Raw genomic sequence first — 14,420 nt, forward strand, 5'->3', positions numbered from 1 at the left:
TTTGTCAGGTGGCTCCAGGCTCCATTCTCGATGAATATGCATCGATGAATATCATGTGCTATGCACCACATGACCCCACCCAGGACAAGCCTCACAGGGCCATGCCACCCACCCACCCACCCCGGGAGCATACTTGGCCATGGGGACAGATCCAAGTGGCACTGGGAGCATGGCTGATGGTGAGGGTGCTTCCAGCTGAAGACATTGGCTCTGGATGTTATTCCAACAGGGCAGCATCTCCAGTCACTTACTCACACTGGAGACACATGCACTGTAGAATACAGCCAGGCCTCAGCCAGATGGCTGTCCTGCCATCCCTCTGTCCTACTGGATCCTCCACAGTGGCCCACCTGGGGCAGGGGAAGATGGGGTAGATCCTGAGTGGGTCTCTTGGGTCTGCTTGGGGCATCAAATGCCAGTGCCATTCTTGGTGTGGGGATGGACAGGTGGCAGCTGGACATGGGTGGTGGCTTTATTAGGGCTGGGAATACAGGTCCATCCAGAAACAGTGAGGGGAAAGCTGCAGGAGCTAAAAGAAGATATTTGCAAGACAAGGAGATGGCAGCAGAGGCTGGCAGGAGGGTTTGCAGCCTAGTAAGAAGGTAGGGAGAGTGAGGGTGGGCTGGGAAGGACATCACACTCATTCCACTTATTGCACTCATCCCGCTAAACTGCTTCTCCCACTCATCCTGCTCATTCCACTCAGCCTATTCAGTATATTAATCCAGTTCATCCAACTCATCCCATTTGATGGCTCATCCCACTCAACTGCTTGTCCCACTCGTCCTGCCTATCCCACTCATCCCACTCACCCTGCTTGTTCCATTTATCCAGCTCACCCCACTCATCCCACTCAATGGCTCATCCCATTCAATGGTTCATCCCACTCCTTCCACTTGTCCCACTCATCCTGCATATCCCACTTGTTCATCCCACTAATTCCATTTGTCTCACTCATCCTACTCGCAGTCCACATGCTCCATCCCAGAGCAGAGGTTTACCCCAACACCGTCACCCCCTGTCACCCCATGTCCCTCAGCCCTGAGGATGATGCAAACCTACTCTGGGGTCTCTGCTAGGACACAGCCTGGGTCCAGAGCCAGCACAGCCAGAGCCACTACCATAGCCACATCCCAGTTATTGCCATAAACAGCCTTTCCCTTTGCTATGGAGTCCCCTGTGTCCTACTCCCAGCAATCCACAACATCCAGTGTGGGTGGGGGCTCCTCCAGATCCATCACTTCTCCACAGATGTCAGGGTGTTTGATGAGGCTGCATTGGCACACACGTCCCCAGCACCAGTGGAGAGAGGAAACCATCAGCCACCTCATGCCTGTCACCAGGAATGTCACTGGGACCTACCAGGCCAGACTCACACAGCCCCGTACCTGCATCCAGTGGGGCAGGGGACCAAAGCTCTCCCAGGGAGAGCTCCCAGCACCTGCCCTGCATCCCAGCTTCATGGAGGGCAGAGCTATGATAACACTTCCCAAGTGGGCACAGGAGGTTAATTAACTTCCCGAAACCAGGAGAAAGCATAGTGGGATTGCAATTCCCAGCTGCTGGAGCAGAGTCCAACACCCTCATCCCAGATGCTGCAGACCCAGCAGCTCTGGAGGGAAATGTCTGGAAATGGGCATGGAGAGAGGGCTCTGGGGACAGATCCAAGGAGAGGGTGTGGGCAGGGGACATAGCATGGCATCGCTGACAGCCCCAGGAGCTGAGGATGCTGCTCCTACAGAGCAGGTGAACAGCACCCTGTCCCTGTCCTGTCCCCATGGTGCACACACATGGCCCTGTGGGAGCCCCACCTGGGGACTGTTGTCACCTTTGCTCTGGCCTGAGAGGGCAAGGATATCACCCCGGCAGACTCCTGAGCTGACAGGGTGACCCATGGGACCTCAGTGCTGGCAGGAATTTTGCCAGCATCCCATGGTGTGGTGCAACACCAGAGCCATATCTTCCTTAATATTCCCTCTGGAGCTGGTGGAATATCAATGACACCATTCATCTCCTTAGAGTAAGGATTTGTCTCTGCTCCAACACAGACCACCCTACTCTAGCAAAACCAAATCCTGCCACAGGCCAGCCTCCAGAGCCCTACCTGCACTCTCCCTCATAGAAAATGGCCCTTTCTCTCCCCTGCTATTTTTTCCCCTCTTTTTCCTTTTGGATAGATGCAGCAGCATCCTGTGGTGGTGGGGACCCCCAGCACAGGCTCCCCAGCTGCCATCCCAGGCTTCCACAGATCCTGCTGGGATTTGAAAGCAGCTTTTTTTCAGCAGGGGGAATTCAGCAGCAGTGAAAACATGACTGTTTTCAAGAGGATCAGCTACATCTCTCCCTTGCCCCCCCACCCCCAGGTGTGGAAGCTTGGTTTGTCCCCCCTGGCACACTCAGCTTTTCTGGATATTTATGAAGTAGAGAAATCCCATCCTGGCCAGATTGCTCTCCAGAAGGTTTAATTTCACACCTGCTATATGGAGGATGGGGGCCTGGAGGAGGAGGACAGTGACCTCACAGGGTCTCAGATCTCTGAGCTGGCACTTCTTCTCCTGGCCTTGCTCCTGGGAGATGAATGGAGGTCCCCCAAGGGTGAGGAGGAGCCCCCTGGCAGCAGGCAGAGGCTGGATCCAATGCAGTGAGATGCCCACTGAGATGTTCAGCCCTGTTGAGGGTACATGGACCTTGGGGTCTCTCTCTGAGGTGGATACACCTGAGTACTTAGTGAGTAGACTTTGCATGAGGCAGAGCTCAAAACCGGGACCTGCCACCCACTGGATTCCTCTTTAAGCATGGGAAAACAGGCACAGAGAGCCAGGCAGCAATACTGGGTGCCTGAGAGCATCCTGCTCCCACAGGAGTGCTGAGCAGTGCTGTAGGATCCCCACCCTGCCTTGCAAGGGGATGCTGAGCTGGGGAGGCCCCAGATGGAATCTGTCATCACTGCCAGAGCACCCATGGGTGCTGATTCTACAGGAGGATACTGGCAGAAGCCCAGGCTTCTGTGGCAGACTACTGCCACAGCCCTCCCCAAGGAACCTCGAGGAAATGAATCATCTCCCTGCCGAGCTTCCAGCCCAGCTTTGCTGTACAGATTCCAAGAAAATGATCTGCCAGAGGTGACCACTTGAGCTTGAGGCATTCATGACACAGTGAGCTCTCAGAGCTCACTCAGCTCCTGCCCTCCAATGGGACTGCATCTATCTGTGAACGCAAGGAAAATGAGCCAGATTAATTTTGGCAGTGGATTAGTCTATTAGCCCCTGCCTGAGCAATCACCTTTGGGATGGAGCTGGACATTGCTCTGCCTGGACAACCTCACCCCCAATTGTGGGCCCCAAATCAAATTAGAACATCCAAGATGCTGAGTGTGCAGCTCTTGGTGCCTGTGGGCAGCACATCCCAGTGCCCACATCCCATGCAGATGCTTCCCAATGGATTTTACAGGCTCAGGTTGCAAAGGGATTGGGATGCCTGGGAGTGCAGAACACAGCAAGGAGGTATCTGGGGCAGAGCAAAGGACCCCCCTGCAGCCTGTCTCACCAGCCCCAATGTCTCTCACAGGGGGTTTGCAGACTTTAAGGAGAGAGGAGCTGCTCCCCAGGGAATTCCTACTGAGCAAGAGCCCTGGATGAGGAGGGTGATCATGTGGTCACGTCACTGTAAGGCTGAGAGCCAGGGCTGGGGGCTTAGGGCTCCCTCCCACTGGGATCTCTTCAAATAGGATGCATTTTTAGCCACCAGCCTCTGGATCTTGTTACATTTGACAGGTGAAATGCAAAATCCCGTTTGGACTCCTGGGAGGCAGCCTCCCTCACCACTCCCTGTGTCCCACCTACAGAGAGCCTGGGTACCTGTCCCTGTCCAAGGGGACACCCCAACCCTGCAGGCAGAGACACCCACCCTCTCTCCCATGCCCCAGCTCTGCCTTTTCCCAGCCCTTTCACCTTTCCAGGGAAAGTGATGGGGAAACTTTCTCTCCTCCTGCCTCCCCTTCAAGGAGGAAGATGTTGCTTCAGGACCCCCTTTTCCCCCACCCATCACACCCAGAGTTGTTTCCAAGTGCATGGGGACAGATGTCCCCATCTTTGTCACCTCTCCAATGCATGGCTGCAGGGTGACAGCACCACGGGGAGCAGCTGATCCCCCTAGGCCCCCCAAGCTGAGCCACAGCTGCCAGCAAACACCCAGCCTGCGCCCGCGCCGCCCTGCCCAAGCATTTGCCGAGCAATCTGGCGGCATTAAAAATATCCCAAAATATCCTTGAGCTGTGATTCATCCTCCTCTCCCACTTCCAGCAATGCTGAGCCGCCCCAGCCCCACTCCAGTCCTGGGGGTCTGCTCTCCCCTGGCTGCTCAGCCTCATACTCCAGCAGTGGTAGTTAAATATAGCTGAGCTCTGGCTGTGTGTTGGCAACACTGGGCTGACAACAAGCAGGCAGGGCAAAGCAGGACCAGGCAGGAGATCACCAGCTTCTGACACTGGGGTATGAGTGGGGAAAATGAGCTAAGGAGCGGGGAAGCGACTCCTGAAGGCAGCAGGTTACAGCTTTGCTGTCACCAGCTGTACTGTGGGCAGTGACACTGCTAAAACCCCGCCACCCTGCTCCTTCCCCCAGGCCCAAAGGCACAATTTCCCAGGGAATCCTCATAGAGCTGGGGAAATAGAGGCAGCATCCCTGTTCCCATTCCCCAGGAGCACCCTTCAGCTATGCCACGGGCTGAATGACACTGCTGACACCCTGTCACCCTGTCCCTGTCACCCCCCTACACTGCTCCAGGCTCCTTCCCTCTGCCCCACAGCCACAATTCCCCAGGACATCCTCTCCGTAGGGGTGAGAAAACAGAGGAAGTATCCCTAGTCCCTCAAAGTAGCACCATCAGGGGTGCTCCAGCAGTGTCCCTGGAGCAAGGTCCAGGGCAACAGAGGATGGAGGGATGAATGGAAGGCAGAGCTGGCAGCTCTGCCCAACTCCAGCTGGGAAGCCATCCATCCATTTCCTCCCAGCACCGCTCTTAGTCCCAAATTACATTGCTTTAATCTAATCAGGCAGCAACAACCTGTAACACGGTAGCTCCTTAATTACCTCATCTTTTCCAGGGGGATAATGAGGGCAAATGGGAAGGAAACACTTCTGGGATATCTCTTGTCTCCTCATAGTCATTTGCCTGGAGTCCTGTTGCAATGTATGGATGGGAAGCAAGGGCTGAGGTGCAGGACCCTGGCATGGAGCCACCCTGGCACCCAGTGATCCAGGCTGAGGCTTCCAAGGGCCACAGGATGCAAATCTGTGGAATTTGCCATCCCAAAAAAGCACACAAGTAGCCCTGCATGCCTATGCCTACCTCAGTTTCCCTACCTGTGGAGGTTTCCTACCTCAGTTTTCCTACCTGCAAAGGGTCATGGCCATGCAAAACCTGCTTAGGATGGCACTGGAGTTTGGTCCAGGTGGAATGAGCCATGCTGAGCCCAGTGTCTCCCCAGAGCTCAGTGTATCTCTCACCCCATCCTCCTCCTCCTCCTCACCCACACATCAGCCTCGCTGGAGCCTGGCATGCTCACACTGCACAGGACATTTGCATGTGGAGTTCCTACAGCCTGGAACCGGGCCAGTGCCACTCCCTGAGGACCCTGCACATTCTGAGTGCGATGTTTTGCTGAACTAAGCAAATTTCCTAACCTCTGGCAGCTCACAAGCCCTTGGGGTGCTCCTAGCCTGTCCCCCCACATCCTGGCCTGGCCTCCCGGGGCTAAGAGAACAGGGCCGGAGTCAAGGTTGCTTCCTGTTGATGTCCCTTTGCCGGGCAGGACAAATCGGGACAGCAGCCACACTCCTCAAGGATTTCCGTCCCCAGAACATCGTGGCCTTCTTGGAACAGCTGTCTCGGCCACTAGCCTAATGATCTATCACTAGTTTGTCACCAATTAGTTCACTGTTCTAAGAAGGAAGGTGGTGAGGGCTGGGGGTCTCACTGTCACTTGTCTCTAAGCCATGTCAGAGAAGGGGGAAGGGACCCCAGTCAGCCCCACATCAGTTGTCCCTAACCCATGTCAGGGAGGGGCATATGGACCCTCCTACAGCAGCTGCAGGGAAAATGCTCCATGGTTAGGAGAATCCCTGGTATGTGAGTGCCTTCACCCCAAAGGACAGAGGCATCATGGCATCCAGCTGGCACCAGGCTTTGGGTGCTGGCAGTGGCAGTGCAGGGAGGGAGCTGGCATGATGTGCATTCCTGGGACATGGCATTGCTTGAAAAATTTCCCTGGCACACAGTCCCCTTCCCATCCACACTGGCCACGCAGCTGGGTTTCCAGGGTTTTCCTTGATGTTTTCTGGTGGATTAGACATGCAGAGATCTCTGTGCCTGGCTCTACTTGGGACCATCACGGCAAAGCTCTGGAGATGCAGCCAGAGGGGGGCTCAGGGGACATCTAGGACCCTTGAGGGGATAGGAATCAGTGGGATGGGAGGTGGGGGATGCAGCGTTCCAACATCCATCCGTGCATCCCCTCCTGGTATGGCTGGTGCTAATGGGATCTGCACAGTGATTAGGGACCTCATTTATCAGCCTCTGATGGGATCTGGGAAAATTAAATTCCTGGCCATCTGCAGCTGGGGAGGAATTTGATTTGGGCAGTGCTCCGGAGCAGGGTGTTGGGGGCTGGGGCTGGCAGAGTTGCCCCCCCAGTGGGTTCCACTCTGTCTATACAGGGACTGCTCTTATTTTCCATGCCTGAGAGAGTTTGGTGGTGGGATGCAGCTCTTAATTGCCGTGAAGGGGTCTAGGAATTGTGGGGGTCTCACTACTCAGATGGGGAAATTGAGGCACGGCCAGGAGAAGCCCAAAGCCCATTACATGGCAGAAAGGATCACAAAGCTGGTGTTTAATGCATCAGCACCCAGCCAGGGGTCTGGCCTCCAGCCCCCCTTGTCTATGGGGGAGTTCCAAAGCTGTGGCCAGGGCATCCAAAGGTGCCAAACACCCTGCATCTGCCAGAGCTGGGCCAGGAGCAGTGATCTCTCCTGCACCGAGAGGAGGGAACTCGGGAGCTATCTCTGCTCCCTGGCATTTTCCACCCTATGCCTCCCTCAGGCAGGTCCCCACCATCCTCTCCCCACATCCACGGAGTGGCCAGGGTGAGAATGCAATGGGATTCAGCTGCAAAGGTCCCAGGCCAGTCCCCAAATCCATGGGCTCAGCTGCCAGAGGGACAACCTCCAGACCCAGGCTTGCAGGGGATCCCAGGCTATCACCTCCCTGCTAAATGTCACAGCTCAACTCCAAAAAGCCAAGGTCACCCACGGGGCCTATCCCATTCAGGGGGAAGATGCCACCATGTCATCCTGCAACAGGAGCATCCTGATCCCAGCTTCTCACTGCCCAGGGTGCAGCAGGGCTAATCCCCTCCAACTCCTTCTGCTTGGGGTGCAGCAGGAACACCCCCACCCCAACTCCCCTGCCTGGGGTGCAGCAGGGCACTCCCACCTCAGACCTCCTTTCCTGGGTGATGTCATGGGGCACAAGAGCACTGGAACCTATATCCCAAGCCCCACCGCCCCTCAAAAATCAGCACCAGGGCACTGAAGTGCCAGCACAGGCTGATTCCACACCTGCAAGCAGTCACTCCTTGAGACCCCCACATCTTTAGCCTGTGGGGACCACCTGGCTGGGAAACACTGGGGCACCCCCACCCACCCACCCCAGTTTGGGGATCTCGCCCCCCAGCCCTGCTGAGTGTGGGAGGAAGCCAGCCCTGCCGCATGTAATGGAAAGAAGCCGCCTTTCCTCCCCTTTATTGCCCTGCTGATGTGTTTGTGTCTGCCAGAGGAAACGCAAGGACAAACGCCCGCATACGCATGTCCCCTCACTGCCCTAAACATGTCCTCGGCCCACTGAACGTGGCTGGCCCCACGCAGGGGGAAACTGAGGCAGGAGGAGCCCTGCAATGCTGGCTGAGGCCCCCCCAGTCCCTGGCAGGTCAGTAAAGGTGCCTGAATGTAGTCCCCCACAACCCACTCCCAATCCCTGCGGACAGCAGAGCCCCCCCAACCCCTCCTGCTTCTCCAGGCTGTGAACATGGATCAGTTAGGGTTTGATTAACGATCCAGTCTGCAGGGAATTGCATTGGAGCTGGTGGCAGGGAGCGAGAGGAGGAACAGACATTCTCAGCCGCACCCCACTGCAAGGTGCTGGGGGGTAATAATGCCCCAAGCCCTGTACACCCCCTACGTGCCCCCCCAGGCTCAGGGATGGTAGCTCCAGATGCAGTCAGTACCCAGGACACCAATGGGGACAGGAGTCCTGTGGTATTTTGTGGGGGATGAGCTGTTCCTCACCCACCCTGGGCTGGGATGTGCTGGAGAAGGGGCAGGATCCATCCCCACCGCTCACTCCTCATACATCCTGGGTCACATCCCATTGCTGCTGTGCCCCTCACACGCCAGGGATGGCTGGGGCTGCATTTCTTCCCCACCCTGTGATCCACTCCTCCTCCTCCTCCTCCTCCTCCTCCTCGTCGTTGCCAGCCCAGGACTGGTGGTTTGGGTTAAAACCAGTCTGCCCACCACTACCCCATCTGGGTGGGTTTTGTACCCCCAGGCTGGGAGTTGTGTCTCCCTTACCCCCCACCCCCAGATCCCCTTGGGGGGCTCTGTCTGGGACTCAGAGCCTGCCCAGCTGTCAGCACCCTTCTCGGTCAGGCCCGGCTGGGTTCTGGGGGGCTGGGAGGGATCACAGAGACCCCCATATCACTGCAGTGGGGGATGAGGGGTCTCACATGCCACCCCCGTGCCGAGTGACAGTTCAGATGTCCCCAAGCCGCCACCTTCCCATCCGGAAGGGGAGGGGGGGCTCACTTCCCCCCCGCCCGGGGCACACTGGCCCTGCTTGGCTTCTTTCTCTCTGTCAGCAGCTTTCGGCAATTTCCCAGAGAGTGTTTCCTTCCCTTCGTTTCCCAGCTTGAATCTCCGGGTCCTCGCTCCTGTCTTGAGCCCTCAGTCCCCCGGAGCCCCCCAAACACCCCAGTAGCTGTACTCCCAGGGGGACCAAGGCCACGGCTCTCACACCCAAATCCGTCAGCACACAGGTCAGGGATCCATCCAGGCGAACAGACAGTCGCAAGAGGGGAAGAACCCCCCTCAAGTCACCCCCTCCCCAAATTTGGGTGTGCTCGAAGGCACAGGAGCAGGAAGGATCAAGTGTTTTTCCGCCCACATACTGGGATTCAGCCTCCATCTCCCCAAAACGTGCAGCTGGTGCAAGGAGGGAGGGGGCTCAGAGCTGGGTCCTGCTGAGGGTGCTGAAGGGGCTCCCTCCTCCCCAGCACACCCACCCCGAGGTCTGGCCGCAGGATGGAATACGCAGCCGAGCATCTGAGGCTCCCACTGCCAGCGGGGCAAGGGGACACGGGGAAGGGGGGATTCCAACCCCCCTGGAGGAACGGAGACGCTCCCAAGCACATCGCACCCCCAAACGCCTCAGGACAGGACGGACCCCCAGCCGAGGCCACAGATCCCCCGGGACCCCGTGGGTACCCCTTTCCCCAGGGTCGCTCACAGTGTCCTGGAGAGTCCCCATGGCACGGTCTGGCTCCTGGCTCGGCTGCGGGAGGGCGTGGGGGTCCCCCTGGGACTGGGCCGCCCCTCCGACACCCCCACCCCCACCCCCCCCCAGTCCAGCCCATTTCCTCCCGGGATCCCGCCGGGATCCGCACCCCCCCCAACCCGCTGCCTCCTTCCTACGTGAAACCCAGCGTGTCCCCAAGCCTCGGGTGGGCGGGGGAGGCGGGAGGAGCCCAAAACCGCCGTCGTTCCCCGCCTCGGGAGCCCCATTCGTGCCTCAGTTTCCCTGTCGAGCTCTCCCCGTGGGGTTCAGAGCCCCCCAGCGAAAAGGGGAAGACAAGCAGGTGCAAACGTGCTCGGGAAAGCCCCCTCGCCCCTGGTGCGGGAAGGGATGGGGAGTCCAGCAAGCCCCGGCCCCATCGCCCCCTACCCCTGACAGCGCCGAGCACGGCGAGTCGGGAGCCCCGGCTCCCAAGGCCGCCCCACGGCACAAACACGGGGAGCCCCCCGTCCCCGGGACCGAGCGGGAAGGGAGGCCGTGGGAATGCGGGTCCCCGGTGGGAGAGGAGGGTCGCGTGTCGTGGTTTGGGAGGGGAGGAGGGTTGAGGGTCCCGGGTGGGAGATGAGGTGCTCGGGGTGGGGGTCCCCAGTAGCCGGGCGGGTGAATGGGGGGTCCCAGGTGTCAGGGGACGAGGGTCGGAGCCCCAGGCAGGCGAGTCCGCGTTCCCGGGGGGAGGGCTGGGGGTGGGGAGGGTCCCAGGTGGAACGGGAGATAGGTGGGATTGGGGTCCCGAATGGGAGGGGGCGCGGTTGGGGATGGAAATCCGGGTTGAGAAGAGAAGGGTCCCGACTGGGAGGGAGGTGCGGGGGACCCCTCGGGGTGGAGGTCCCGGCGTCCCTACCTGTAGCGCCTCGGGGCCGGGAGCGGCGTCCCCCGCCCGCAGGAACCCGCGGCTGAAAAAGCGAAGGAGCGCGATGAGGAGCCGTGGCACCATCCCGGCACCATCCCGGCACCATCCCGGTCCCGCACACCCCTGCACCGCCCGCGGGCTGCGGGCACGCCCCCGCCGCGACACGCCCCATCGCGAAACGTCCGACCGCGACACGCCCCGCACCTGCCGCACGGAGCGGCGGCTCCGGGGCTCCGGGGAGCGAGGATGGGCGGGGGAGTGTGGGGTGGCGAGGATGGCGGACATCACTCTCCAACGTGGGGTGGGGGTCCCGCGTGTGGGGCGGGGGTCGAGAGGCTGGTCCCGATGTGGGAAGTGGGTCGGGATGTCACTCCCCGGTGTTGGGAGGGGATCAGGGGTGGAAGTCCCGGTGTGGGGTGGTGGAGGGGGCTGGCAGCGCTTTCCTTGTGGGGCAGGTACCGGGTGTGCCCTCACGGATCTGGCATCTGGGAGGGCAACAACCCCGCTCCTTGTTCAACCCTCACCTGGTGGGGACGCTGCCAGGAGTTTCCCCCTTGTCCCTTCTCCCTTCTGGGGCATGTTTCACCTCCCAACACGCTCTCCCGCCTCCTGCAGTCTCTGGATAAAGCGACCCCTGCCCCCTTAGAGGCTGCATCTCACGTTTTGGCTGGGGCTGTCTTCCCCTCATCCTCCCTGGGAGGGGCCGAAATCTCATCCCATCCCTTTCCCTGGGGTAACTCTGATGCAGGGCAAAGTACAGAAAGTCTTCCCTGGCCCCCATCCCATAGGACACTCAAGGGGTCCTACCCGGCATCCCTCTCTTGGATAGGGAGGGACCCCCCCATCTTGGGGACCCCTCATAGGGTCTGTTCGCCCCCACCCTCCTATACAATCCCTCCTTGCCTCCAGTGAGGAGTGACACCTCCTCCCCTTTCCGGCCCCGAGACGAGTACCTGGATTTCGGTATGCTGCCCCTAACCCAACAGCCCCAGGGAACCTGCACAGAGCACCGACGTGCTCAGCCGTCACACGACGGCCACAAGCCACACGGTGAGAGGGACACCGGCAGCGCGACAATCTCCATCCCTCCCCCGCCTCCTCTTCTTCCTCCTCCTCTGGGCACAGGAGGAAGTTCTGGGCAGGGGGACAATGGCCGGCTCTTCCTCCGCATCCAGAGACTCCCCTGTCCCCAGGCACTCCCGTGTCCCTGCACTTCTGTATCCTTGCCCCTCCATGTGTCCCACTCCCTGCCCAGGCACTACCGTGTTCCTGCATCTCTGTGTCCCTGTCCCCAGGGCTCCTCAGGGACAGGGTGCTCTGGGCTTTGGCTGGTGGCCCGTAAAGGACGCGACCTCGCATCGTCTCGCTAGGACAGGTCGTGACAAGGAGATGCTACCTGGAGGCAGGGGCCAAGCAGGGCAGGGTTTAGGGACACGCTGCATGCTGCACCCTCCCCCTCGCCCCCTGCACCCCGAGCCCCAGGATGCCGGGCCGGGGGTCCCGGCGGAGGCTCAGGGTGGCCAGTGGAGCCGCGGGGCCATCTAGCGGCCAGAGCCCCGGCCGGCTGATCCCGGGCACCCTGCCGCACATCCCCGGCCTCCGGGCGGTCCTGCCCCTGGGGATGACACACAACGAAGGACGTCTCTCCCCGGGGGTGGCACAGGACCATGAATCCCTCAGCCGGACGCAGCCCTCCCTGGACAGCGTCTCACGGTGCCCATCTTTCTGACCAGGACACCAGCAGAGCTGCCAGATCCCCTGGATCGAGGTGTGCAATCCCCCACTGTGGGTTCACCCTACGGCAGGTACCAAGTGCCAGCCCAGCCTGGACAGGTCCTGCTGGCATGGATGCAGGTCTGGCAATCCATAAATAAAGCAGATTCCCTGTGGGGCCAGCAGTGGGAACACCCCAAGGAGCCAGGTGCTGGCAGGATCCATGGCACATCCCTGTCACTAGAGCCACCCGTGGAGCAGCTCACAGCCAGCACAGCCACACAGGGAACACAAAGCCATTGCTGGGCACAAGGACGTGGCACAGAGCTGTCCCCAGTGCTTGTCCAGAGGTGCCTGGGAGCAGGGGGTGGGACACAGGGGTGCAGGGACACAGGAGCTGCAGGGACATGGTGGGGGGCAGGTAATGGGACACAGGGCTATAGGCACAAAGGCCTGGGGACAAAGAGTGAGACACAGGGACAGGGACACAGGGGTGCAGGGACATTGAGGTGGAGGGACACAGGAGCAGGTACAAAGGGACATGGCAGTGCAGGGACCCAGGGCCACCTGTGGGCAGGGGAATGGGACACAGGTGCAGGGATGCAAGGGTGCAGGGACTTGTGCTGCAGTACCACCTTTGCATCCATGCATCATAGCTCATCTCCCAGCCAGTCCCAGGGTAATTATGTGCTGCTCCCTGGCTCTTCTGTGTGCCCCAGGAATGGCATCCCTTGGACGGGAACATCACAGCAGTCAGATGGACACACACAGCCTCAGAACCCGGCCCCAAAGCTGCTGGGGAATAACTGTAGGTGCTGAGGAGAGGCAGCAGTGTGGGCTTCCCAGCTGGGCTTTCCACATTTCCATCCATCCTGTAGTTTTCTCTTGTTCCCAACCTGGAGTGGGATCAATCAGCGCTGTGCCTCCTGTCTCTTCCTGGGAACTTGGGGAGCAGCCACCCTGCATCCCATCTGGAGGGTGTCTGATGGCATCAGTGGGAACAAAGTTCATGCAGGCGAGTAAATATTAACACTTATTCCATGCTCATGGAATATTCCACACCAAAGATACTGAGATAAACCCTACTCCAGCTTTTCCCTGGGAGGTGCTGGCAGCAGATGGTATCAAACTCCCAGTTGAAGATTTTGGGTTGTTAAGGCACCAAGATGAGCCTTCACACCCTGTGTAACCCTGAAATCTCATTTCTCCCCATCCCTAGCAACTGCAGCAGCCTGTCCTCAGAGCAGCATCTGTGGGCATACTGGATATACTGGGAGCACTGGGGTGGGAGGAGAGCAGGGCAGGAGGGCAGCATGGCTGGCTCTTCCCAGCTGGGCCAAGACTGCTGTGCATCATGTAGGATCAGCAGTGCTCCATTAAACTGTGGCACCAGAATGGACCCAGGGCCAGACGCTGACTCTGGGGAGGCACAGGACTGTGCTGCCTTCTGGAGCATCCCTGTCCTCTGGGGAAGGAGGGGACAATGTAGGTGGCACATGGGGCTGGGGTCCCCATAGAACAGAGATGACTGAGACTCAGCTGAGCTTGGGGAATGGCCACTAATGGACCTTCTAGATCTGTGAATGAATTGGGGTGTTATTACTCTGGAGCTGCTAATCCAAGGTACACTGACAGCTCAAAACCCCAACAGAAATCAATCCATCTGCTCTTCTGCTCTGCACTAATTTCCACAAAGGCACCCGATCAATATCCCATTTACTGTTCCGTGGTTTCCCCATGGATAAATGCCATCCAGTGGCTGGGATGCAGCTGCAGTGCCCGAGTGGGGCAGGGAATGCAGCAGGGCAGGGCAGGCTGTGGGACATGGAATGCTGTGGCATCCCTCACCTGAGCAATGCCAGGCACAGTGCTGGGGTTGCTAGGAGGCTCCATGGCATCAGGTGGGTTCACAGCATGGAGCTGCTGGGAGCAGCAGGACAGTTGGGAACGTGTGGAAGGAAGAGCTGTGCCTTGCCTGCAGCAGCTGTGTGTGTGTGTGTGTGTGTGTGTGCACACCACTCTCACTCCCAGAAACACTAGCATGCCAGCAGGGTGGGATCCAGGATCCAGGTGGATCCCTTGATCCACCACAGGAGACACAGCCCAGAATGATCTTGGGCTGGCCAGGGATGGGAGTGTCCTGGCACCAGCCCCTCTGACCAGCACCCCAGAGGTGCCAGCTCTGGGGACCTGGTTACATCAGTCTGGAGCTTGGGCTGTCATTGGATTC

At 59.2% G+C, this 14,420-nt stretch overlaps 1 protein-coding gene across 2 annotated transcripts in view; it reads right to left on the reverse strand.

Annotated features, from left to right (window-relative positions):
- Window positions 1–14,420, reverse strand: part of PDE2A (phosphodiesterase 2A) — a 41,400-nt gene that overhangs the window by 12,436 nt on the left and 14,544 nt on the right. Inside the window, exon 2 of one of the 2 annotated variants that reach the window (XM_014253591.2) lies at window positions 10,469–10,520. In XM_014253591.2, the coding sequence (XP_014109066.2) occupies window positions 10,469–10,520 (52 nt within the window). Of the gene's footprint in view, window positions 1–9,561; window positions 9,642–10,468; window positions 10,521–14,420 lie in introns of those variants that run through there. The other variant, XM_014253592.2, reaches the window with a different exon arrangement.

This window comes from Pseudopodoces humilis, chromosome 2 (assembly GCF_049639895.1).
Source record: "Pseudopodoces humilis isolate 2021_Gansu_Grassland_sample_001 chromosome 2, ASM4963989v1, whole genome shotgun sequence".
NCBI classification, from domain to species: domain Eukaryota; kingdom Metazoa; phylum Chordata; class Aves; order Passeriformes; family Paridae; genus Pseudopodoces; species Pseudopodoces humilis.